At 49.1% G+C, this 27,131-nt stretch overlaps 1 protein-coding gene across 7 annotated transcripts in view; it reads right to left on the reverse strand.

Annotated features, from left to right (window-relative positions):
• WWC1 (WW and C2 domain containing 1) overlaps positions 1-27,131 on the reverse strand; it is a 147,317-nt gene that overhangs the window by 2,233 nt on the left and 117,953 nt on the right. For 3 of the 7 annotated variants that reach the window (XM_034656758.1, XM_034656762.1, XM_034656763.1), the window contains 7 exons: positions 26,322-26,514; positions 20,499-20,642; positions 18,740-18,831; positions 12,090-12,204; positions 10,673-10,837; positions 5,339-5,431; positions 1,797-2,066 (listed from right to left, as the gene is read on the reverse strand). In XM_034656758.1, the coding sequence (XP_034512649.1) occupies positions 1,797-2,066; positions 5,339-5,431; positions 10,673-10,837; positions 12,090-12,204; positions 18,740-18,831; positions 20,499-20,642; positions 26,322-26,514 (1,072 nt within the window). The remainder of the gene's footprint in view (positions 1-1,796; positions 2,067-5,338; positions 5,432-10,672; positions 10,838-12,089; positions 12,205-18,739; positions 18,832-20,498; positions 20,643-26,321; positions 26,515-27,131) is intronic. The other 4 variants (XM_019799023.2, XM_034656760.1, XM_034656761.1 and 1 more) reach the window with 4 other exon arrangements.

Genomic DNA, 27,131 nt, shown 5'->3' on the forward strand with positions numbered 1-27,131 from the left:
AATTTCAATCATTCAGTTGTGCTCAAGGGCTTTTGGAACACTGCACCCCTTCCTCCTAATGCAAACCGATGTAAGCACTTTTGAGAAGAAACCACAAAACGCCCTAAAATATCCCTGTACCATATACTTGAAAACACTGCATGAAGATGGAATTTTGGTCAATGAAACCATGATTTTTTTTAAAAAGGTTTATTTATTTATTAGAGAGAGAGAGAGAATCCCCACTCAGACTCCCCACTAAGCACAGAGCCAGATGCAGGGCTCAATCCCAGGACCCCGAGATCATGACCTGAGCCGAAATCAAGAGTCAGCCGCCCCAGTGAAGCCATCATTTAAATGGCTCTCTAGTAGAAGGTCGTCATCAGATAGTCAGGCATGCATTCTTCTTTTGCTATTTGAGAGGTCAGGCTTTCTCTCTCCCTCTTTTCTTTTCTTTTTTCTTTTCTCTTCTCTTCTTTTCTTTCTTTCCTTTTCTTTCTCTTTTTTTTTTTTTAAAGATTTTATTTATTTATTCGACAGAGAGAGAGACAGCCAGCGAGAGAGGGAACACAAGCAGGGGGAGTGGGAGAGGAAGAAGCAGGCTCATAGCAGAGGAGCCTGATGTGGGGCTCGATCCCATAACGCCGGGATCACGCCCTGAGCCGAAGGCAGACGCTTAACAACTGAGCCACCCAGGTGCCCCTCTTTCTCTTTCTTTCTAAGAATTTGTCTATTATAAGTATACAGGGTAAAAGTAATAAATTAGTAAGAAATCAACGCTTCTGGAACGCCTGCATTACCAGAGTCCATTTGAAGCCCCCAGCTGGTCCACCTCCCCCACTAAGGCACCGTCACCTCCCCCACTAAGGCACCGCCGCCGGCCCCAAGAGCTGCAGCTTCAGCTAACTGCTCTCCCGACAACGCAGGCAGGCGCCCTCTGCAAGGGGCACTGTGGGGCTGCGTGAAGAGAAAACTAGCAGAGGTCATTCCGGCCATGGGTGACAGTCCAGCAGGGGCAGATATATAAACGAGTTGAAGATGGCCTCTGTGTATCCCCTTTTTGTTCCTTTTTCATGACACTGGGACCTGTCAGCTCACAACCCCACTGGTGCAAAAGTCAAATTTTTAAGGCATCCAATTGCTTTAAATACAGCTCAAACAAGCAGATCGTTTTTAGTCATTTAGAAACTGCCAGCTTTGCAGACCCCATGAAGGTGTCCCCACCATCTGCTAGCCATAGATAAGATAAACCCCAGGGCCATAAAGGACCCGAAGCTGCTGCTGCTTCGTGGCTTTCTGACCCAGACAGTCCTGTGCTGCTGAGGGACAGCGTCTAGATGCTAGCTGCTTCTAGACCCCTTGCCCCCCTCCCCTCTAGGTGGTGGCTCGGAGAGGTGCCTTCGGGAGTTTTCGTGCAGGAAGGGACTTCCTCCATATGCAAACATGTATCTTTGGACATACGTCCTCTGTGGGACGGCATGAGCAGACACTGGGGCAGGTCAGTGTTCTGGACGTACTCTATTCACGTGTGCGCCCCAGCGCAGATTAGGCGCCCAATGTTTGACGAATAAAAGTGTGAATAATAAGGCCTTGCACACATAAACACGGCAATGCAGCAAAAGCGCCTGGCAGCCAGGTCAAGAGTTAATAACTTTTCCTGGGCAAAGGGATTCCTGGATCCTTCTGCTGATGGGAATGAGGGGCCCTGGGAACACTCTTTAGTGGGTCACAGGCGGGTCGGCCCTGTTTGGGGCTCTGGCCTCCCTCCCCTGCAGCACTGGGCAGTCCCCCAGGGCAGACCGAGCCGCCTCCCTTGCCTCTTGCATGGCTCTCACCCGCTTCTCCAGCATCCTCAGCAGCAGGCGGAAGCGCTCATCCTCACGCACCCACTGCGGCAGCTCCTTCTCCCCGTGGCTCTTGGCTTGTTCCAGTTGCTCCTTGAGCTCCTTCAGCACCGAGATCTCCTGAGTCAGCTGGCTGTGCCAGGTCCTGGTCGCCTGCAGGTCCAGCTCGAGGTCCAGTGACGTGCGGATCAGGCGCTCGGCACGCAGGGATTTCACTGATGAAGGCTGCGGGAGGAGGGAGAGCTTTGTCTGGTTATTAGAGGGCTGGGTCCCGTGAGCCCCAACAACCTGCCCCCCAAACCCCCCCTTTGTTCCTCTGCAGGCTTCCAGTCCTTCAAAGATGGGGCTCGCCCTCCCCAGAGCCCAGAGCCTGCCTTGACTTCTCCCAGGTCCGTGGCCTATGTTTATTGAGCATTTTTACGTCCCAGCTGAGATTCCAGCCCAGGCAGTTGTCTCCAGACTGCACTCGCTCACTCCCCCACTGCCTGGTTCCCCTGCTCTCAGTGCCCTCAATAGTCACCCTCACCCTTGGTTAATGGGTTCCTGTCATGATCGTGCTCTGAAGTTGTTTCCTCAGCGCAGGTCTGCGCCCCCTTCAGAGCAGATATCACGTCTTCCTGACTTTATCTTCCCATAAGGGACATCTGTGGTTTCTGCTTCTCTCACACCCGCTCCCCTGGTCTGACAGTAACAGTGAAGCCAGTGATCATCTTCCCTTGGGGGACGATCCACTCCCCCTCCACGCTCAAGCCACATGGTGGTTCATGGGGGACTTTAGGGACAGGAATGTGACCTGAACCCGGACAATCAGAACCTCAGTGACCGCTTCAGGGGTGAGTATGTTAGCTAAGCCCAGCCAATAACCTTCAATTCTGGCACTTTTGCTGAGCTCCTTGGAAGAAGGTCTTTACACAGAGGTTACGAAGCCAGCAAGAGATAAACCTGGAACTGATCATGGCCATCTTTCCCACCATCTGGAGTGACCCTTTTTAAGAATTAAGCTATCTGGGGGAGCAGTGCCAGGAGAGGGGGACTGAGGCTTGATGACATTGTCTCAACAAAGGCTCAATTCATGCCTGAAGGTAGTCCAACATTCTGGGGTTTTCCATTAAATGAGCCAGTAAATTCCCTCTTGCATTTTCAAGCTATATTTGAGTTCTTCAGTTATCTGTATGTAAAAGAGCCTGAGTAATGCGACATTTACTCTCCTTTTCATTAAAAAAACAGTAATGATTACGAAATAACTAAATGACTAAGCAAGACAGAATTCTAAGTTGGCCCCGAGATTCCCACCCCCAACATACATGCCTGCAGAATGCCCTCCTCTTCAGTGTTGGAAGGGTGGCCTATGAATATCATGGGATAGCACTCCCATGATTAAGTAACTCATCAGTTGACTTTGAGTTAATCAAAGGGGAGGTGTTCCGGGGGGGGGGGGCTGACCCAATCCAGTGAGCCCCAAAAAGGTGAACTAGGCCCTTCCTGGAAACAGATCTCCTGCTGGCCTTGAAGACACAACGTGTATTGTGGAGAGGGCCACATGGCAAGGGCCTAAGAATGACCTCTGGGTGCTATGAGCAGCCCCTGGCCTGCAGCTAGCAAGAAAACACAAGACAAGGGATTCTGCCAATGTCCCGAGGGAGCCTGGAAGAGACTCTTTCCCTACGCAAGCTTCCACAGGAGGATGCAGTCAGTCAGCACCTAGATGTGAACCTGGTGAGAGCCCGAGGAGAGGATCCAGCTAACCTGTGCCTGAACGCCTGACCTGTGGACACTACGAGATACCGAATTTGTACTATTTTAAGCTAAGTGGGCTGTGATTTGTTATGCAGCGATAGAAAACACACAAGGGCTGATAGACGGATTTGAGAAACGGTACATAAAAGATTACTGGGAGAGCTACCTTCGGTTAAGGCCGGCAAGCACCCTTGTGGGCTGTGGAGCAGCTCAGTGCACAAGTTCTGTAATGCCCTTCTAGGGGGAGCCCCGTCTAGTCTGTGCTCATAAATGAGCAGGGCCAGGACATCCAGCTGAGGGATCTCTGTGACTCAAGTTCTCAGACTAACAAATGGAGGTGCTTTGTTCAGATTGATGCCCAGTCCTGGAAACTTGCCTGGACAGGCTGAGGTAGAGACAAAGCTCAGGCACAAAGGGGAAGAAGGACTGAGTGCTCAAGCACCCCGGCCCAGCCTCCGGACTCTCCTGTGTCTCAGGTCACAGTCAGGGCCTGATGGAAATGTATGCTCAGATCCAGCTATCAAGGGCTCTCTCAGGAAGTCTTCCCCTTGGCTGAGAAGAAGAGGTGAGGAAGGGCCAATTGTGGGGGCCTGTCTTGACAGCAATGCAGCAGTGCAAGGGGGGTAAGCAGGTGCTTCCCGAGGCTTTTCTCCGGAAGTAGATCATGGAATACCTGCTCCAGAATCCTCCAGGGGGCTTATTAACATGCAGTTTCCAGGATCCCACCCCTGCCGCCTGAATGAGACTCTCTGGGAGCACGGCCTGGGAAATGCGCGTTGTCAATAACCTCCCCAGCCGACAGGGGTGGAGGAGGGGGACCCCAGGCCGGCAGTTGGCCATCTGTCACTGGAGGCCACGTCCACAGTCCCCTGCAGCCAACCATGTACACCCTCTTCTGTGCGACTTCCTTTCTCTTGCGCTCGCTGGTTCTGGAGACTTGGGGACGGTGGTGACAGACAAAGGACCTACTCCTGCTTCTGCTGTCAGCAGCAGGTCTGCCGGAGGTGCGGAGGAGCCCTCCCCTGCTTGGGGCTGTGGGCACTCTCTCCCTGCGCGTTCTTTTTGTTTTGCTCTCTTTACTTGTCTTTCTGACGTTCCATCTCCTGTTTCTTCTGGTTCTGCAAACTGCTCAGAACTGCGGTAGTCTGTGCTGACGGCCCAGAGTGGGAAGGGCCCGCCTGCATCTCCAGCAGCTCTGACTCCTCACAAAGTGCGTAGCAGGAGTCCGCCCTCTGCCTGACACCGTGCCGCCCCGATCTCTGAGCCAAGTCTCCAGAAGGCAAGAGGTTTCTCTCAAAGGCAGCCTGTGGCCTCTTCCCGGTGCTTTTGCAGCCGGACTGAGAGAAGTCCCTCTGCACCTCCCCGCTACTTGTGGCGGCTTGGAGGTATCTGGCTTCTCCACCAGCAGGGAGGGCTGTCAAAACCTTTGCTCCGTCAGCTGGATAACACGCTGAGCAGAGTCGTGCGAGAGGCAGGCTTCCAGCAGCGACGGGGACACCCTGAGTTGGTTAGTTCTTAGTGACTTTGATTTCTACCCTGGAAGACAAGGCCAATACGCACACTCCGGATCTGACCTAGTCGTCATAACAATGTTACATTTACTAACCTTGGCACCTTCCCCCGTGCAGACACAGCCCTACAGTTCTAAACACCATCATGCTTGCAAAGTGACTTTCTTCACAGTGGTGGCTGAGAAGAGACGGTCAGACACCGGGGCCTGTGCCTGGGGAGACGATGGGGACACAGGCGTACGAACAGCTCTGAGGTGACTGTCTTACCCGCTTCATCCGGACGCTGCGCCGCTCCAGGGAGTTTCGAACAAAAGGTGGCTTCTTGGACAGCGTGGAGCTGTCACTGTCACTTCGGTTCAGCTGCAGGAGGAAAGTCCCAGGAGGTTAATGAGAACTAGAGCACATCTGGAAGGCACGCTGAGGCTAGAAGGGTGGCCCGGTTCCCATGCAGTCGGCAGCACCGTGGGGTTGACGCCACACAGTGTGACTCCAGGATCTAATGGCCCCGGACCTAGCACACCAAGGCCTGTTTGCCCGGACTCTTCCCTGTCACCCGTACAGCCTGCTGTTACAGCTCAGACAGAGCCACGGGTAAGGTACACGTGTACGAGATGTCCAAGCTAAGACGGGCAGACATTCCCCTCCTCGGAATCCCTTCCATCACTCAGTTATCTGTACTCTCCCCAGAGGACCAATACCCACCCCCTCGTGGCCAGAGATCACGCTTCTGTACCGAACGTGCCCCCGACCGAGGAGGACCGGAGAGGGAGGCTGCGGTGACAGCACAACCCAGGCAGCAGGGCTGGGGCTTCTTTCTCGAGTCACAACTGCGAGGCCGTGCAATTGCCACGGGCAGAGGCAGCAGAGCCTGTTCGCTCCGGCAGCTGCCTGCTCACTTCTCCGCTCTCTCCGGGGAAGCTGTTTGCGCTGTTACTTTTGTGGTTATTGGTGATCAGTAACAATGCTATTAATAGTCCTGTGATGTCGATGGACACGGCAACCCCAGGGATGCAACTGATGAAAGCTACTGCAGGAGGCAGAGTCTGGGTCAGAACCAGAGAGAGAATAACAGAAATGATCCTAACGATGTGTGCTGTGTGCTTTATGGACAGTTGCATTTAACCCTCCAACAGCCCTAATGAAGGGAACTGAGGCCCAGGGAGATTAAGAAGCTTTTACAAACCACAAGGCTGGTGAGCATCAGAACAAGAGTCCAAGGTCTGGTTAGTTTGACTGGAAGGCCAGGTCCTCTCCTGGCCCCCAGGAGGCACAGAGGGCTCAGAAATGGAGCTAGGTACAGATGGAGGGTGGACCATCTGGGGTGGGTCTGTACAAACGCACTGGCTGGGTATCATACCAGGAAGGGGCTTTGTCCCACACTGCTCCGCTCCAAAGGTGACACCCGCAGACTGTGTCATCCCAACTAGACATACTCATCAGGACAATTGATCCTTAGGTTGTAGTTGTTCAGGGGCCAATGCTGATGTTAGAGAAGAGTGATAAAAACCACATTAGATCCTCAAACTTATCTCTTCCTAATGTCAAGATGTTTTGCTGCATTTAATCTCAGCCACGGTAGAGAGTATTGTTGCTCTGTTATATTTCCATGCAAGAACCAGGGAAACCAGGAACGAACAGGTGAAACAGTTGACAGTCACAGGCAGCTAGTTCAGGAATGAGAATTTTGGAAGGACTGTATTCATCAGGTCAGGGTGAGCCAACCAACACACGTGACAGCACCGCTGGGAACCATGTCGGTGTCGAATACACAGGGGCTGTGGCGAGCTGGAGGGAGTGTAATTGCATACATTGTCCCTACGCTCGTGGACTTTGAATTCAGCGGGGGGCCCAATCCAGGGAAACCAACCAAATGACACAGGCAGTGGGAAGGTCAAAGAAGGGAGACAGCCAGCAGAGGACACCTGGTACGCAGAAGTGTGGCGTCAGGCCGGCAGCCTGGGGGAGGGCAAAGGAAGTCCTCCAGGCCATGGCCCCGAGTCATACAAAGGCTGTGGGCTCTGCAGTCAGACTCCTGGCTTTGCACCTAATAAGCTGCGCAACATAGAGCAAAGTGCTCTGACTTTCTGAGTCTCAGTTTCCGCATCTGTGAAATGGGGTAAACACAATTTGTCTTGCAGGGCTGTTTCTGAGATTTGATGACATGGAAAACATGCGCTTTTTTGTGGAGAAAGGTCGCTGATTAGCACCCCAAAGTCCATCCCGTGGGTGGGGAAATCCCCAGCTTAGGACTCACAGTGGGAGACAAAGCCCACCTTCCATTAAGGACGCTGGAAGTGCCAGAGTCTACCTTTCCCGCCTTGTTTGCAGCTACAGGCAGGCACAGGATGAGGCTCTGCCCCTGGGGGCCGCTGCTCCAGGCTTTGAATCACAACCTGGTTAGCTGATCCAGTGCTCTGTTCCTGAGCCTCTCACATTCGACGAGCCCACTTGCATGGTTCCATGAGCATGCCATATCTGTCAGGGTCTCAGGGAGGGAGGGAGGGGTGGCAGCAGCAGGCAGGGTGGCTCTGGCCCCTTGCAGGGCAGGAGCCGCTGGGGGAGGTATCAGTGCTGAACCCGGCGGCAGCGGTGGCACCGGCTGGGCCAGGTCTGGCAGCAGCGCTGGCAGTACCCTCACCTGCCTGGCTTTGTGGGATGATTTTGGCTGGGGTCTGGCCTGCCCTCTTCCCCTCTGATTTCTGAGGCTGGTTCTGCAGCCTTTTGACCCTTCCAGTGCATATGTGAGTTACTCGGCTTCCTTTCCAAAAGATTCTTTCCTGCATATATTGCTCGCAGTCTGTTTCTGTTGCTTCCATGCAGAGCCTGACTGGGATAGGCCTTGATACGAGGAGGTGGGGTGCCATAAGTCCCAGACTAGGAAACATGGAGCTGGCCATGTACCGGAGGATAGGTTGGGGCCCAGACCCCAATACCTCCTGTTGGGAATTTGGTCATACTCATTTTGTGGGTTCAAAATGGAGGGTTAAGTTGTTACCAGACCATATGCTGACAGAGTTTTAGGGGAAATGATAGGAAAAAATTCAGGATATTGTACCACTGGCTTCTTCCTGCAGCCTTCAGTAAGATTTTACATGACAGAGATAACCTGGGGCTGAAGTGGGACAGTCAGAAAGCAAAAAGGAAAAATACAGTCATCCCTGCTTTCAAGTTCACTTGACATCACTTTGCTTTTACAAAAGACCCACATTAGTAACTGTTTTTGCTAGCTGAAAGAAATACGGGGAGGATTTTCACTTTTATGAAGAAGACGAAAGATAAAACAATGCTCAGGGTCTGTTTTGCAGCAAGCCCTTATGCAGGCAGCGGCACCCCGAGTGGGAGGGGTGCCACCATGCTCCTCTCCCAAACTACGCCGAGCTTCTCAACATCCAGCTCCCGCAGCCTGAACGAGTCTGTGAGCACCTGTGCTTTATACTGATTTATGCTGCACATCTTTTAGCGAGATGTGTCCTAAGGTATCCGAAAAGCCTGACAGAGGTTTTTTTTTAGGTCTGGGAATGCTAAAAAAAAATTTCCATAAAAATTAATGGTAACTGCTTCTCTACTTTATGTCACTTTGGCTACGCTGTAAGAAAGGCCCTTTCTGCCTGTTGGATGGGATGCACACTGCCTGGGGATTTCTTAATTTGCAGGCTTGCAGGGTTGGAAACTGGTCCAGATAATGAACATGGGAAGGGCCCCCCATGGTGCTAGGTGTGTTACAGATGCTTAATAAATATCATCGGAGCTCCTGGTTATTCGAAGATGCCAATCCTGGAAAAGGGCCACTTAAGGTGAGTCCATCTAAACACGGGACCAGAATCTTATAGTAAATATTGGGGGAAAAAAAACTTAGAACTTTAGTTGGAAAAGGGAAACACTTTACAAAAGTTTTATCTTCCATCTTCCATCTGACAAAATTACAACTGCATTCTAATTCTGATGAAAAAGAATGAATCAAACACTAATTTCTTCTGGTGATGAATGATGAGTGATATTCTTTACTTTGTGTTGAATTCCACTGCACAGTCATAAAACTGGTAATTTTGCCCAAACCAGAGGGTTTCATCCATTATCCTAAGGGCTTTTCTGAATCCTTCAAATTATTCACATTTGCAACATGAGTTGGGACTTTCTCTTCTGCAGCTGTGAGCTGGCTTAACTGCAGGAATCTTCACCTGTGATTCGGGAATTCCCTGACATCAATATTACATTCAGTTATTTCAAGAAACACTGTACCTTTCCCAAGATATGCAGCCGATGTGCAGACGCTTACAAGCTCGAACAATTAGCTAGAGGCGTGACACAGAAGGGAGGGGTTTATGTTATTTCTGGGAGGGACTAGGGGGATGTTTTTGTGGGGGAATAACTGGTAAGTAGCCAATACATTGGTGACACTGCCATATTAAGAAAAAAATAGCTTCTCTACTCAATCCCATAATTTTGGCTGTGGCTACTGAATATCAGATACTGAAAATGCCCCTCCAAATCCCCTCTCCCTCCCGAATTACAATAGATGGGTAAGTGGCAGGCTGATGATGTAGGCTGGGTTCCATGGGCTTCTCCTTCTATGATGACTTATTGGAACACTAGACAGGGAAGGTTCTGTGTGTGCTCCTAGTTAATGTTTGCTATGGCAGAGGGCAAGGAAGGATGTTGACACGTCACTTGAGCCCAGGACTCAGGTCAAGTATGCATGTGTCATATCTGTGCCATCCCTGAGGAAGGCTGGGACCCCTTCAGACGTGGTAAGTGCTCAAACCCTCCACTTACACTAGAACGAAAGAAGGAGGCTGGCCTAGGGAAGGGTAGACTAATGAGATGGATACACAGGGAAAGGCACGAGGGAGCAAAAGTCTACTGCAGGATTTCTCAACTCTAGAGCAGCCTGTAAGAGAAGGCTAGCAACCAAAACAGGAAAAGAGGGCCAGGTGGTCAGAGTGAACCTGACAGCCTGTCCTCTCCCATCATCTAAGGGCAGCTGTGCCCACTGCTTAGCTCCAGCCAACTGCTGGGGGGGAGAATGTGCAGCCATGGGGGTGGGCAGTTCCTTTTTTTTCAAGAGAAACTAGACTTTTATGTGAAATCTCTTCATTTTTATTTTATTTTTAATTGCCTTCCCTGAGTTTTCAATGTCAGCAACAGGTTCAATGTAAACCACCCAGCCAACCTGTAGCTAAATGGCACAGGCACGTTGCCCTTTTGCAACCCTAGGCTGCATACTAGGATCACCCTGGAAGTGGGGAAGAAATGCTGCTCAGGGACAGTGAGGGGTCAGTATGATCTCAGCAGGTGGTCGTGTAGAAGGGAAGGGCAGACTGTGAAGACGACGGAGGGGAGAGCTGGTTGGAATGAGAAAGAGAATGCTGGCCTTGTACGGGTTACCAAGCTTCTCCTGTACTTTATCTAATTCAATCCCTAAAACGATCCTTTGAAGTCAGTGGGTTAGCTCCACATGCAGCGAGGCGTTAACAGCCTGAGGACAGCTGACAAAGTCAGAGTCACAGAATTTGCACCCAGAACCCTGGGAGGCCCAAGGCTCTCACTACTCCTTGGGAAGCAGGTGTTCTGGGAGGGAAGCAGTACCATGCATTTGCTTACCCGGCACACATACTGGCTTTGGGGTCCTGGGGAGAAGGTCTTAGAGCGGATGATGGTGCTCCCTCGAAGAAAGGGCCCCGGGGATGGTGTACCCACCCGGCGGTCCTTGGGCCGCACCACTGTGGGAGATGGGGCTGGGGTCTCCGTGTTGGTCTCTTTGTCCACCTGAAGAAGAAGTCAGAACTTTGAGGCCACTCGCATCCATACTGTCTCGGCCACCCAGCCAAGACTCATGGGGCAGACTCCCAGCTGCTCCCCACTCCCGTCACCTGGCCTTTGATCCACAGATAGAGCTGGGGGCTTCGTAGGCTCTAGCCCTGCCAGCCAGGGCAGCACCCAAGGCCCCAAGTGCTGGGCCCCTATTCCTCCATGTGGGATGGAGCATATTCAGTCCCCAAACAAGCTCACGTGAGCAGTATAAGGACGGATGTCCTTGACTTCATATCCTCAAGACATCAATGCCAACCACATTTTGACAAAGCCACATCCAAGGCCTCCAGTGCTTCAGCCCAGAACTGCAGATGCTTCGCCAGAATTATGGAGGCAATGTGCAAATCCCAGTCTTTCAACTCGGGGAGCAGGTTTTCTACTGCCCTTTTACAGCGGTCACCAGCAAAAGACAAACAAGAACACCTGAATGCAGGGCCCTGGTAGCCTACAGTGCCTTTGTGTAATTTTGAAAAAGGCACCCCTTTTGGCTGGAGAGACTGCAAAAAGACTCCTCTGGGTGTGGAGCAGTTGGAAGATGACCCTAGGTTCTTCTCCAGCCCCTCTTGGCCAGGCACCTCTGTGCAGTGTGCAACCCGCAGCTCCAGCCCCAGGGGCCCTGCTCGCACACAATGGGGTGCTCTCTTTCCTGCCAGTGGAAAAGACAGAGATCTCTACAGAGAGTGAATCTGGTTATCGTGTGAAACCCTAGCGCAGCAGGAAAGGAGGTGGCGAGGGGAACTTGACTGGACTCCTTTTTCCTATTGTACTTTGGGCAGATCAGACAAAGAAATACATTCCTTTGAAACCTGAGAACCTGTCTGCAAGGTTCGTATTATTGTATCCATTTTAGAGATGAGGAAATGAAGGCTGGAAGGGATGAAGTCACCCGCCTAGGACTACACAGCGAGAGTAGCAGAGCCAGCATCTGAACCCAGACCCCTCTGGCTACCGAGCTTGAGGTCAGTGCAGAGAAACAGCGGAGCTGCAGAGGGCAGGAGAGAGGAGGGGAGAGCCAGCCTCTCCCCTTTTACTGTCACCGAGATGCCCTGAAGTACAGGCAGGGACGCTCCCATACAACCTTCTGCGGGTCACCCCATTCCGAGGGCCTGTCCCCTGAGGCTGGAGGAGCCTTTCTGGAATGCCTGGACTCAGGCACCGAGGGCTATCTCCCCAAGACAGCCCTTCCGGTCTCTCTGGCCCTGCCTACCTTTAACGCTGGGCACTCGTCCTGATCAGATGAGGCTTTCTCAGCGAAAACATCCTCCTCTCCCTCCTCCTCCTCCTCCTCGGCCGCTTCATTCTCGCTGGTCTCGTCGTACCTCCTGTGATGGCAAAGAGCTTTGGTTACCTGCCCAGAGACCACGCCGACCTGCTCACCTGCCTCTAAATGCACCTAGTGCAGGGCTCCCAAGCCTTTTCACAGTTGAGCACACACACATAAACAAAAAAATAAGTGAGGTCTAATTGACATACAACACAATGCATTTTCATTGTATAGTTTCATTTGATCAACGTAACCCGCACCCATGTATTCCCAGTGTAACTACTACCACACTCGATGTACAGAACATTCCATTACCCCAAAAGGTTTCTTGTACCCTTTCCTGTTTAACCTTTCCCTTTCTCCAGCCCACCACTGATCAGCTTTCTGTCACTACAGATGGAGTTTTCTAGCATTTCATAGACATGGAATGAGACAGTATGTGTTCTTTTGTCTCTGGCTTCATCCCCTCCATCTAAAGTTTCTTTCTTTCTTTTTTTTTTTTTTTAAAGATTTTATTTATTTATTCGACAGAGATAGAGACAGCCAGCGAGAGAAGGAACACAAGCCGGGGGAGTGGGAGAGGAAGAAGCCGGCTCCCACCGGAGGAGCCTGATGTGGGGCTCGATCCTAGAACGCCGGGATCACGCCCTGAGCCAAAGGCAGACGCTTAACGACTGCGCCACCCAGGCGCCCCTCATCTAAAGTTTCTAACATTCAACTATGTTGGTGCCTGTATCAACAGTTCACCCCGAGTGGCATTCTCAACGGAATGGATACATCATAATTCATACAGCTATTCATCTATCTGGTGAGGAACATTTGAATGGCTTCATTTCTTGGCAACTATGAGTAAAGCTGCTTTTTTTTTTTTTTTAAAGATTTTATTTATTTATTTCAGAAAGAGAGCACATAAGTATGAGGGGGGGGGCGGGCAGAGAGAGAAGCAGACTCCCTGCTGAGCAGGGAGTCCGATGTGAGCTCAATCCCAGGACTCTGGGACTATGATCTGAGCCGAAGGCAGACGCTTAACTGACTGAGCCACCCTGGCACCCTGCTTTTTTTTTTTTTCTTAAGATTTTTTGTTCATTTACTTGGGAGAGAGCTAGAACACAGAGGGAGAGGGAGAAGGCAGACTCCCCACTGAGCAAGGAGCCCAAGGTGAAGCTTGATCCCAGCACACCCGGATGGTGACCTGAGCCGAAGGCAGACGCTTAACTGACTGAGACACTCAGGTACCCCTATTTTTTCCTATATGGATATCCAATGGTGTCCTGGCACCATTTGTTGAAGAGAGCTTATTTTTGGTGATACTTTTCATGATTAAAGAATTCTTTCCCTTTGAATTCCAGGGTTGGGAGGAGTTGTTGTGACAAATGGGCTGCACTTAATTACTAATTTATCTTTAGTCCCATCTTCTCAAAGACATACATAATCACCAGGCTTCTGATCGGCAGGAGACAGTGCTGCCATACTGAGCTTAAGGAATTCCAGCCAAAAGCAGAGAAATCTGACATTCAGTTGGCCGGCTCGGTGAGACTGTGGACAAGCATAAAGTCTCCCTTGGGATTTTCCCGATGAGGAGAAAAGATCTTGGATCTCCAGCCCCGCAGCCCCATGATTAAAACCTCCCTGCCCTGAGATGGGGACCAGTGCTAATGGACACCCCTTGCTCTCCCTCCTTTGCTCCCGTGGCTTCTTGATCTACTCATAAAAGGGCCATTAAACATGGGAACACACAACGAGCATCTCCCTAAGAATCTCGCAGATGCCACATTTTTTTTTTTTTTTAAAGATTTTATTTATTTATTTGATAGAGATAGAGACAGCCAGCGAGAGAGGGAACAAGCAGGGGGAGTGGGAGAGGAAGAAGCAGGCTCATAGCAGAGGAGCCTGACGTGGGGCCTCGATCCCACAACGCCGGGATCACGCCCTGAGCCGAAGGCAGACGCTCAACCGCTGTGCCACCCAGGCGCCCCTCGCAGATGCCACATTAACTCGGATTCACTGAAGGCTTAATAAGCAGGAGGTGCCGTGCTAAGGCTTTACAACAACACTGAAAGCAATCAATGTCTCCATTTTACAGATTCAAAAGCTGGGAATCAGAGAGTTTCTAGGCCCTGTCTGGTGTCATGGGCCACTAAGGGGTGCAGCCAGGTTTCCCATCCAATCAGTCCTACCCCACTGAGTGCTTGACCACTATGGAAGTCTTTTCTTTTTGACCATGAATCTGATATAAATATTTCCAGAAAGGAAAAAAATCATCTCAATGGTCGGGAGAAAAATGATTAAAGTAGACAACATCTTTTCACCCTTTAGAGTGGCAAAATACATCGATATGAGAGAATGTCAAGGGCTGGCGAAGGCATGGGAAATAGGCATAACCCTGCAGGGAGTGTACCGCGGGGCAGCCAATTTATACTCTGAAGTCAGGTTAGCAGTATCTGTTAAAACAACACGTATGTATTCTTTTTTTTTTTTTTAAGATTTTATTTTTATTTATGTGACAGACAGACAGCCAGCAAAAGAGGGAACACAAGCAGGGGGAGTGGGAGAGGAAGAAGCAGGCTCCCAGCGGAGGAGCCCGATGTGGGACTCGATGTGGGACTCGATCCGGAACACCAGGGTCACGCCCTGAGCCGAAGGCAGACGCTTAACTGCTGCGCCACCCAGGCGCCCCAACGCGTACGTATTCTTGATTAAGTACTGAAGTTCGATTACACTGAGCATCAGAGAGGGTGTAGGCTTAAGGGTGCTCCTAATCATTGCTGGTGGGAGCATTTACTAGTATAATCTGATCTGGGAACTATGCTGCAATGCCTATTGAAATATAAAGCACATAATGCCCTGGGACCCAGCAATGCCATTTCTCAACCTCTGCCCTAGAGTCACACACATACACACAAGTTCCCAAGAAGGCAAACACAGGATCTTCACCCTAGCATTGTCTGTGATTACAGTCTCTTATATTTTTGAACACCCTTTGAATTTTGTTTTGCTTGTGGATCGTAAAAAAATCCAGGCTTGTGATTATATGCACTCAAGAAACCTAAACAAAGAAAAGGAGGGAGTAAGTACGGCACCCTGGCCCTTGGGTGCTGAGAGAGACGGAGTGGAAATTAGAACAGAGGGCCAGTCTTTGGGGGACCTCCGCACAGGCCTCTGGAGTGCAGCAGGCATAGCAAAGCTAGTTAACATTCCAGGACCAAAAGAAGCCTCTAGTGTGGGGGGCGGGGGGCTGCAGATGGATTTACTTCAGTAGAGCAGCTCTGGGATTCCCGGTCCTCTTTGTAAGTCAGTGTCTAGGGAAGTTTGAATGGCAGGGGTGGAGAGAGAGGGGGCCGCAAAGGGAGAGAGAACAGAAGGCAGTTGCTAGGGGATGGCTTGAAAAGTCTCACCACAAGCTCGGAATTTGGCAGAAACCACTGATCTTGCGCCAGGGTTTTTGGAAGACAGGTCCTGGGCCTATTTCCGGCATCAGACCTTTGCACAGCCCGAGCCCAGCCCAGACCAGCAGTGTGCCACAGAGAAGGGGAGAGAGGGAGAGAGGAGAGAGGGAGGGAGGACAAGGGCAGGTAGGAAGGGATGGAAAGGGAGAGGAGAGACAGAGGAAGAAAGGGCACAGGGAGAGAGAAAGGGGGAAAGAGAGAAATTGTGATAGTTTAGGGAGAGCCTTAAAACAAACAAATGAACATACAAAAATTCAGGAACCTTGCCCTACACTTTAACCCATGGAGAAATAAAACGGTGAAGGAGAAGAGTAAAAGGGGGGGGCTGCAGGCCGTATCTAGCCCACTGCCTGTTTTGGACCGCCCAAGCTATGAGTGGCTTTTATATTTTTAAATGGCTGAAAAAAATATCAAAAGGAGAATGTTATTTCATGACATGTGCAAATTATATGAAATTCAAATTTCAGCGTCCATAAGTGAAGCTTCAATGGCATGTCGGTGCACATACCATCGAGGGCTCCTTTCACAGCACAACCGCAGAGATGAAGAGATGTACCAGAACCCACAGAGCCCATAAAGCAGACATTTACTATCTGGCCCTTTCCAGAAAACATTTGCTGACCCCTGGAGGAAAAGACATTATGGAAAGGCCCTTTCTGAGACCGAATGTATAACCGGGGCTGTAACAGAATTACACAGAAGAGCTACTGAGTGTTTCCTGTGGGACACAGTCTGTGCTGTGCTTATCATGCATAATTCTATTGAGTCTACAAAACGTCCCATGTGTCGTGGCCACTCCTGAAATCCGTACCTCATGGAGGCGGAAACGGAGGTTTAGAGCCATGGTTGTCAGCCCTAGCTGCACATAAGGATGACCCAGGGAGCTTTTAAAAGCCACTGACACGCGGGCCTCACCCAGACCTAGGATCCCACAGGAAGCTGACTGAGCAAGACTCCCAATCCCTGGCTGTCTGAATTCAGAGCACGTGCACGAAAGCCCAGCTGTACTTCCTCCCGAAGGGCAAATTCACAGGCTCTGGTCATTTCTGAGCTGGGATTTGTCTTCTCCCTTCCTAGCTGGTAGTTAGCAGGCTTCCTTCTCATCTGCCCAGTGCTCATTTCTACCATCTACCAGGCACCCACCACGAGCTTCCCGCTTTCTCCTCCTCACGGTGACTTTCCCTTCAGCCCTCTGCAGTAGGCCGGTGTGGCTCCCCGCTTTTCCAGATGGGGCTCAGACAGGGTTAGAATGACTCGCCGGACAGCAGCGGCTTGCAGTGGAGGGCACTGGCCAGGAGGAAGCCCACTATGGGCTCTGGAGAGCCGGATATGCTCTGCTTCTGGATTTGGATGCTGGTTACATGGGTACTTGGGTTTCTGAGAATTCACTGAGCTGTACGCTCTGGGGAACTTTTATGTGAGTGTGTCATACTGCAAGAAAAAATTAAAAATGCTTTGCCAAAGGTGACCAAAACATGACGAAGCTAAGGTTTGAATTCTGGTCTATACTATTGTTTCCTAAATGTGTGAGGAGACCTATCTTTTGGGACACAGGAGACTCAGCAGCCTCGAAGCGCACAGAGAGAAAGCTGTCTCCAGTTCTCTGGACACCGAGAAGTCCCTCTTGCAACGCATGTCTTTAATATTGCTGAACACTGACTTATCTCCCTGTTTAACAGTGAGAGCAGACCTCAGGCCCAGAGCCTGGGCAAGCAATATGTCGAGGTGGGTTTTATACTCTTGCTTGCTTTTCTTTACATTTAATTTTCCAGTTACCTTCTGAGGCAGACTTGGCTCAAAGCCTACCCAGGATCCACTTCCGCTTTCTTCCTTGGTAACAGAACCCTGATTTTTATACCCGTCTTCACAGACCCCATATCCCAGCCTCCCTTGCAGTTGGGTAGGCCACATGGCTACGCTTGGCCAATGAGAATCAAGCAGAAATTGCTGGGCGGGACTCTGAGGAATGTTCCGTGGTTAAAAGGCGGACAGGCAATTCTTTCATCTTTCCTCTTTTCTGATGCCTGCCTGATGGCTAGTGACTCAGGAGCCATTTTGAGCTATAAAGGAGCCTCGGTGATGGCAGTCACCCAGTAAGAAGAGCAAAGCGGAAGGAGAGGAGGAGCCTGGGTTCCCAGCAACACCATGAGCTGACAGATGAGCCTGAGACTGCTTCCTCCCATTCTTCTTTTTAAGTAACAAAGAAAGAAACTATCTTATTTAAGCCTATTATTTCTACTCTCCATTCCTAGCAGTCAAATGCAATTCCTTATTGAAACGTCTTCAGTTTATGGCACATGACACTTACTTTCAATATATAGTAATAGAAAAAATTTTTTTACCAAAATAAATGTGAATAAACGCAGACACTTATATGTGGACTAGCACAAGTGATTTATAGATCAAAATGACCAATTGGGAAAAAATTCTGGGAACCATCATACCAGACTGTATACAGTTGATCTTGGAACCACACGGGTTTGGGCTGCACGGGTCCACTTACATATGGATTTTTTTTTTTGGTAAATATACTACAGTGCTGTATACATATCTTCCCTTCCTTATGATTTTCTTAACATTTTTTTTCTAGGGGCACCTGGGTGGCTCAGTTGGTTAAACATTTGCCTTCGGCTCAGGTCACGATCCCAGTGTCCTGGGATGGAGCCTCTCATCGGGCTCCCTGCTCCCTCTCCCACTGCTGCTCCCCCTGCTTGTGCTCATTCACTCTCTCTCTCTCAAATAAATAGAATCTTTAAAAATAAATTAAAAAAAAAAAACATTTTTTTCCTACCTTACTCTATTGTAAGAAAACAGTATATCATACATATAACATACAAAGTATGTATTAATGGACTGTTTATGTTATTGGTAAGACTTCTGGTCAACAGTAGACTGTTAGTAGTGAAGTTTTGGGGGAGTCAAAATTTCTATGTGGATTTTCGACGTGCAGTGGTTTGGTGCCCGTAGCCCGTGTTGTTTGGGGTCAATTGGACTGCCTTGTTGCTTGCAGAGAACCCGTGAGGAGAGAGGTTTTTCAGTTTTCCCAGGGGAACACTTCTCTTGGTTGCCCTGGAGTTTGGGCATCTCATTTCGGTGTCCAGGTCCATACCAGAGCAGTTCCAGAGGCCCAGGAGAGCCCTCACTTACCAGCTGTCTTCCAGGGTCTGTGTGTTGCTCCTTCCCTCCTGCCGCTTCTCCAGCTCCACTGCTGTCTGTTCCAACAGAGCAGACACGGCGTCCTGTGGAGACAAAGGCCCATGGCTTCATCTGCTACCACTGGAGCCACCTCACCTGGCAAGAATCAGCTCAGAGTGTGACCCTCCCTGTGGACCAAGTGGGTAAGCATCTTGCCCCACGGTCACTTATAAGCTGCAAAACAGCACTCAGTTCCTCTAATTGGCAGTTCTCCTGAGAATTACCCCTGTATGCATGGACAGACTTTTGGAAGACAGTAAAGAGATTATAGTGTAGTCGGGGAGACCAACACTGAACTATCAATAACAAAACAGTGTGATGTTTAGGAACAAAGGAGCAATGGCAAAGTCAGCCTGGGGGTTGCATTCAGGGAAGACTTCCTGGAGGAAGAACATCTGTACTGAATGGTGTCTACAGTGAGGAAGCATGCGTGACTTGAGGAAATTAACCTCTCTAACCTATAGTAGATTCTAATAACTATTACAAAGGGTTGTTATGAAGATTGATTGAGACTATATCTGTAAGGTATGGAAGAGTACCAAGCACATAATTAGCACTCAGTAAAATGGCTGCTAATAGTAAAGCAAAAACCGATCTTACAGTTTTCTGAGCACATGGTTAATTTGCAAGTACCCTTGGTAGTGTGGGCCAGAGCCTGGAAACTCCCTGAAATTTTCTTTCGGGGAAGTGGGAACAAACAAAAATCAATCAAAGGCCTGTATACATCAGGCACTGATAGATAGCTTATGTGTATCTTATTTAATCTTTACAACTATTCTGATAGGTAGAGCTTACCATTATTCCCTTGAGAAATGGGAACAAGGAAACTAATACGTCTAGGGTTGACATCACTCACCCAAGGACATGCTCTAGAAAGTAGAGGATGTTCTCAAACGCTTGCCAGCTCACAGACTCCTTTTTGGAGTGAGGGAGACCTAGCTTTGTTGTGTATTGGATGTATGTCCTTCAGTAACCTTTCTGAGCCTTGGTAAATGGCACATAATAAATAGGACAGTGCCCGACACAAAAGGAAGTGCTAGAAAATGAGGAGGATGAGAAAGGAGGTGGGGAGGTGATGACGAAACAGATTTAATCCTTACCCTTATCCTTACCTGTATGACCTAGCCCATCCCCTCCACTGAAATTCTGGGCAATGACTACCCAAAGTAACCAAGTACTGACTGTTCTTTACATTTACTTCTTCAAACCTTCCTAATAACCTTTTCAGACTCAGATTAGACATGAAAAAGTGACTCAGAAAAGAGAAATGATTGACCTGTCACCCAACTAACAAACACCCAGTCTTCTGACTGTCCTTCCTATGACTTTCTGTTGCCTCTTAGAGCAAGCCTCTGCTACAGATCATTATACAGATAGCAGCATCACAATAAAGGTTAATTTTCTATCTTGCACAGGTTTCTCCTTCTCTACTTCACTAAAAAAAACACATAAATTAAGGTTTTTGTCAGCCAAGTTCTATTATGTGAAGCAAAGTGCAGAAGGGGAGAGCACAGGTGTGGAAGATGTGCAGATGGGGGACTACCTGCCCCTTAGCAGAGGTCCCTCCCATCCTCTCCCTCTGTTTCGATACCCTCTGCTGCTTCCCCACCTCTGATGCCCGGCCCTCTCCAATTTTGGGAGAGGCTTCTCCTTCCATCCATCCAGGTCCTGCACACATAGGAGGGTGGGGTCAACCCGGAGCCCAGCTCACCATGCTTTCCGGCCCTGGGGTGGCTCCCACTGGTTTGGGCTCCCTGCTCTGCTTCTTCAAGTATTTGCAGCTCAGGAGGTTGTACCAGCGAGTCGACCTCTCCCCAGACCGACAGACCTCAGCCAGGCTGATCTGGGCGCCTCCCTGTTGAGGATGGGGAAAGGCAAGAGGATAAGCCAGGGCTCGACAAGGTATTCTGGGGAATTCGGCTCCTGGGGAAAGTAGGAAAAACATCCCCAGAGGGGATGGGAGCTTCTGGGAAGAGGAAAGAGCTAGCTGTGAATCATTTCCAAGAACTCACTCATTCACTAACTTACTCATTGGTTTACTCATTCATCAAATCTTTATTGAATGCCTATTGTATGTATTTTTCTTTTTTAAAAAATTACGACAAAAAACATAAAATTTACCATTTCCTGTCCCCCCGTTTTACGGAAATATAATTGACATGTAACACTGTACTAGTTTAAGTCGTACAACATGAAGATTTGGCTGGCTCAGTAGGTAGAAGCATGTGACTCTTGATCTCGGGGTCGTGAGTTCGAGTCTCAGGTCAGGCATTGAGTTTACTTAAAAAAATAAAGATTTGGTATAATATGTATTGTGAAATGATTACCACAGCAAATTCAGTTAACACCCATCACCTCACAGTTATAATTTTTTTTTCTTATGACAGCTTTAAGATCTACTGTAACAACTTTCAAATACGCAATATAGTGTTGTTAACTATAGTCCCCATGCTGTACTACACGGGTAGAAGTTATTTATCTTGTAACTAGAAGTTTGTACCTTTTGACTACCCTTATCCATTTCCCCTACCCCCCACTCCCACTTCTGACAACGACCAATCTGGTTTTTTTTGTTTCTATGAGTTTGGCTTTTAAGATTTCACATGTAAGTGAGATCACACAGTATTTGCTTTTCTCTCTCTGGCTTATTTCACTTACTATAACGTTCTCAAGGTCCATCTATATTGTCACATAAAATTTGCCACCTTACTTACTTTTACAATAGTGTTTATAGTGTTCAATAGTGTTTATATTTACATTGTTATGAAACAGATCTCCAGTACTTTTCATCCTGCAAATCTGAAACTCTATACCCATTCAGCAACTTCCCTTTTCCCTTCTCCTGGTTCCCAGTAACCACCCTTTTACTTCCTGTTTCCATGAATTTGACTATTTCAGATACCTCATATAAGTGGAATCGCCCAGTATTTGTCTTTTTGTGACTGGCTTACTTCATTTAACATAATGTTCTCAAGTTTCATTTGTGTTGTAGCATGTGACAGGATTTCTTTCCTTTTTAAGGCTGAATAATATTCCATTATATAGAGAGATCACTTTTTTTTTTTTTTTTTTTTGAGACAGAGAGAGCCACGTGTGTGTGAACCAGGGTGGAGGGGTGGGGGCAGAGGGAGAGGGAAAGAATCTTAACCAGGCTCCAGGCCCAGCACGGAGCCTGACTTGGGGTTCAATCTCACGACTCTGAGATCATGAATTGAGCCAAAATCAGGAGTCGGGACTGTTAACTGACTAAGCCATCCAGGCGCCCCAGAGACCACATTTTTTAATCCATTTATCTACGGATACACATTTGAGTTGCTACTGTCTCTTGACTATTGTGAGTAATGTTGCAATGAACACAGTGCAAGTATCTCTTCAAGATCTTGTTTATACACCCAGTTGTGAGACTGCTAGATCACATCATAATTCCATTCTTAATTTTTCGAGGAACCGCCCTATGGTTTTCCATAGCAGCCCTGCATAATGATTTATGTCCCCACCAATAGTGCACAAGGCTTTTCTTTTTTCCACATCCTTCCAAACATCTGCTATCTCTTGTTTCTTTGACATTAACCATTCTAAGAAGTGTGAGGTGCTATCTCACTGAGATTTTGATTTGCATTTCCCTGATGAGTAGTGACATTGAGCATCTTTTTATGTACCTGTTGGCCTTCTGTATGTCTTCTTTAGAAAAATGACGATTTAGATCCTCTGCACATTTTTAAGTTGGATTGTTTGCCTTTTTACTAGGGAGTCATATGAGTGCTTTATACATTTTGCTTTATACATTAACCCTTTATCAGATACTTGATTTGCAATATTTTCTCCTATTTGGTAGGCTGCCTTTTCATTTTGCTGTTGATTTCCGCTGTGCAGAAGCTTTTTAGTTTGATGTAGTCCCACTCGTTTATTTTTGCTTTTGTTGCCTCTGCTTTTGGAGTCAGATCCAAAAAATCATCACCAAGACCAATGTCAAGGAAGAAGATTTTGAACAATTCAAAGCTCCAGCAACAGGCGACTGGAGGAATGAACTATAATATATCGACACAGTGGGATATTACACAGCTATGTACAGAAAATGAGGAAGATCTCTAGGTGCTGATGTGGAGAGATTTCCAGGCTGCCTTGTTAAGGGAAAACAAAACAAAACAGAACAGAGCAGAATGGAAATGCAGTAATGCTATACTATACAGTTTTTCTTTGAATCATGTAAATGGATGCCTTAAGATGAAGGCAAACCAAATTAACCTAACTGAATATAACCTGCCAGGGAGAAGATTTATTTCCGGTGACATACATCCTCCGTGGCAAGAATGATAAATTAATTCTCACCATTCCTCAGAGGCCTTATTGTTTCAACATGCCTTCTTTTGAAGAGCCCTGACCAGGCTCAGGGCTTGGCTGACTCACCATCCCCAAACAGAACAGTGGCTGTGCCAGTGGGACTAGCAATACCACAGGCCAGTTTGTGAAGTGGGCCAGTAGCCGAGTGGTGGCTCAAGTCGCGGCTGGGATGAAGAGGGGCCTCTCCAACCCACCTGGGATCCCTTTCCCCAGTCCCTCCTTCTGTTAGGATGGACCAGGGCATGGTATGGACGGTGCAAATCCATCGTGTGGGTAAAGGTTAATTTCTACAACAGTGGTGAGTACGTGGGGAAAACGAGGTAAATAACTCCTACCTGCAGGACTAGAGTCAATTCACGTATTAAATGCCTGGTGCATTTTAGGCACCGGTAATACATTTAAATATAAACAAGTGTGCGTATATTACTCATTTATTCATTTAATAACTATCCTCTGAGCGCTTCGTGGCAGACTTACATAGAAACATGTAAGACAAGATTCTGCCCCTGAGGGGCTCAAAGGCAGACAAATGCATCAGATATTATAGCTCAGAACATGCCAGGCCATGTTTGAGGGGGAAAGGGGAAGGAATATGATGACAGCTTTAAGGTATAACACTGCCATCAGATTATTACTAATTCCAACAAGATACACTATCTATTTTGGGCTGGCTCATAGGTGAGAATATGGTCTACTTTGGTAAACGATTCACTTTGAGGGCATTCGTTTATTTATTCGATACACGCACACATGCTAAGTGGCCTCTATGTGCCAGGCACTGTTCTGGGTGTTGGGGATACAGGAGGATGCAAGGCAGATGAAAGTCTCTGCCCTCATGAGCTCCTATTCCAGTCTGGGGGAATCAGAGACACAAATCAGTAAGTAAACACTACATTGTGTTTCGTGGAATCTAAGATGTCATCAATTATACAACATACTATTTCATGCACTCTAAGAAAAATAGCTGCCAATTAAACTATGACCTGTCATCCAGTATAAACCGCATCTTGATTTTAGAGATTGGATAAAATGTGAAAATCATGTACCCCCTAAAATCTGTGACCTAGACAAATGCTAGGTGGGGGAATGGGCCACAGAGAAAAATATGCAGAAAGAAGGGAGTGGGGGTGGATGAGAGAGGGGAGGGGGAAGGTGATTTTAAATAGGGTAGAAGGAAGACCTCACTGAGAAGGCAACTTTTGGGTCAAGCCCAGGGTGAGGTGGGGGAGTGAGCCTTGCCCATCAGTATCTGAGAGAAGAGAATTCTGGTCAGAGTTCACTTTGACAGGGCTGGGGTGTCCCCCAGTGGGGATGGCAAGGCTTCCTCACCCCTGCTCCCAGTAGGGAGCTGCTTTGTTGTAATGGTTACCTATGGCACAGGAGTGCGGCCTGGGAAGTGGGCTTGCTTAACAGGACATGTGCCGAGTGGCACTGAGCTTAGCAGCTGGGGAATGGACAACCGGGGCCCAGCTGGAAAGCCTGTGACCCCTGTTATGCTATGCTCAAGCAGTCGGTAGACTGTTGCCTGAGATATTCGGGAAGGCAGGCCCCATATCCATCCGAACCCAGAATCCAGGTCTGGGGGCAGGGGGGACACAGTAACCCCCTGAGAGGTAGGACAGTACGGTGGCTGTGTGGAAGGAAGCCGCACAGGAAACAGGCTTCTCCCCCTACTTGATGGGTGGCCTGGGCAGGTTACTTAGCCTTCTGGGGCCTCCACCCTCTATCTGCCAGATGGAGGCAATCCTGACGCTTCTTCCTCAGCCTGGTGGGAGGTTAAGTGCGATACTGAATGCAGAGTTCTTAGCGAGGTACTAGACACAGACACTGCTCGGGATGGGGACCACTGCTGCGGCCTGGCTGATGAAGCAGCTCCAAACCGACCAGGGATTCCCCAAACCTGGCAGCGTGGGGAGATGGTGTGGGAGCACACAGCCGCTCTCCTCGTGTCCCACTTCCTCGCCTGCTCCTCTAGCCACCAGAACACGGCAGCCCGACACTCCACATCCCCACAGGATACGGGAAAGTAGATTTCCCATTGGCCACAGATGGAGACGAGCCACAGTGGGATGAGCGCTTTGGCTGCTGCCATGGCAACCAGCAATGGCCAGACTTCAATTAGGAAGGAGGAATAAAAGACATCCAATTAGGAGAAGAAAATAGGATTCTCTTCTCATTGAGGAATTCCCAGGGCTGAGGAAATGCTTCACCAGAAGAGACTGGGTTTGGAAAAGCTTTCTGCTCTAACATCCAGTGTCTCCCATGCTCACCAGTCTTTAGTCACTGTCCTGCCTGTGGGCTCCGGGGAGCACCATGCTGGTGAAAACACCAACGGGCTGACGTGGGTGGGCTGTGCAAGTACACCTGCCCTAGGTTCTAACTGCTCCTGCCACTTCTTGACTGTGTGACCCTGGGAAAGTTCTTTTACCTCTCTGTTCCTAGGTTTCCTCACTGGCGTAACAGTACCTGTTTTATAAGATTATAGTGAGGGTAGAAAAAGGACATGTAGGGAGCTTAGCTCGTGCCCACTACATAAAGTGCTTTCAATCCGTGGATGCTACTGCACTATTGCCACTAATACTACCAACAACGTAAATGGCAATGACGTTGTTCTGTAGCCCCGCTGAGGAGGGTGGGTGGGAAGGGAGAGCACTGAGCACCTAGTACGTGCAGACATCACTGTCTTCCATCTTTGCTGTGGGACCAGCAGCAATCAGCAGCACTTGGGAACTTCCCTAAAAATGCAGAATCTCCCGGTGTCCCCACCCCCCACCAGACTTGCTGAATCAGGATCCGCATTTTAACTAGAGCCTCGGGGTAACTTGTGTGCATGTTCAAGTTCCAGAAACACTGCTTTAATCCTCATTGAATCTTCAGACAGCCATCTGTGAGGTAGGCAGTGTTAGCTGGATTTTACAGATAAGGAGACTCAGACAGAGAATTAAAAGAGTCGGAGGCAACGTGTCCTCAGGCACAAGGGATGTGGCCCTGCAGTCCCGGACTCAGAGAGGAGCTTCCGGCTTCCTCACCCCTGCTCCCAGTAGGTGTGAGGATGCTGTTCACCTGCCTGGAACCCAGGTGGAGCTTCGCTGACTACAGCCTGCGTTTTCTCCAAGCCTTCTCCCTAACCTGCAAGGTGGGCCAATCCCCAGAAGGACAGAAGGGGGGACAGAGAGACAGGCATAGCCCTCACCAGGCACTCCTCCAGATGGCTCCTGTCGGTGGTACAGACATCGACTCTTAAGGTCTTCTGGTGAAGGGCTGGATAGGACATGGACACCCAGAACATTTCATTGAACATGAGAGTGTCTGAGGCGTCCAGGGGCCGGGTCCGGAACAGGCAGGTGGTGCTTTCGGAGCAGGGTAGGATAGCTACACGGATGTTCCTAGAGGGAGACAGAGGAGAGCCCAGCTCAGCCTGGGTCTGGGCTGATGTGCTGGGATAAACAGTTGCTGCAGGTCCCTAAGAAAATAACAGTGGAGGAGTTTGTAAGTTCTCAAGGGCCTACGCAGGTCTTTGTAAGGGAAGCAGAAAGGGCCCCAAGGCTAACACAGGGCTCTTCCTTCTTCTGAGTCCCCCAATCCTTAGAACCTCAAAGCGTGTGGAGCCCGAGGCCAACAGTGTGCAAACTTCTGTGCACAGAAGAATCAGCAAGGCTGCTTGTTCATACTCGGGAACCCTCACACAACTGCTGTTAGGAAGGGAAAATGCTAGAGCCGTGACACACTCACAGATGCACTGACCCTGTGACCCATTCAGCTCGCTTTTCGTTACTCTCCCGCAGATACCCCTGCACAAGTACCAATGACGTATGGAGAAGGTCATTCACTCTGGCACTGTTCGTAAGAGCAAAAGACTGAAAACGACTCTACTGTCCCATCTTGTCTTCCTTCTGTTTGGCCTGCTTTCCTCCCGCCTTTCCCCTTCCCACACGTCGCAGCCCCAGATGCTGGCTGGGCACAGACCACAGGAATAGAAGCTCCTGTCACTGCCCCAGTGCGT

Source organism: Ailuropoda melanoleuca, chromosome 3, assembly GCF_002007445.2.
Source record: "Ailuropoda melanoleuca isolate Jingjing chromosome 3, ASM200744v2, whole genome shotgun sequence".
NCBI lineage: Eukaryota > Metazoa > Chordata > Mammalia > Carnivora > Ursidae > Ailuropoda > Ailuropoda melanoleuca.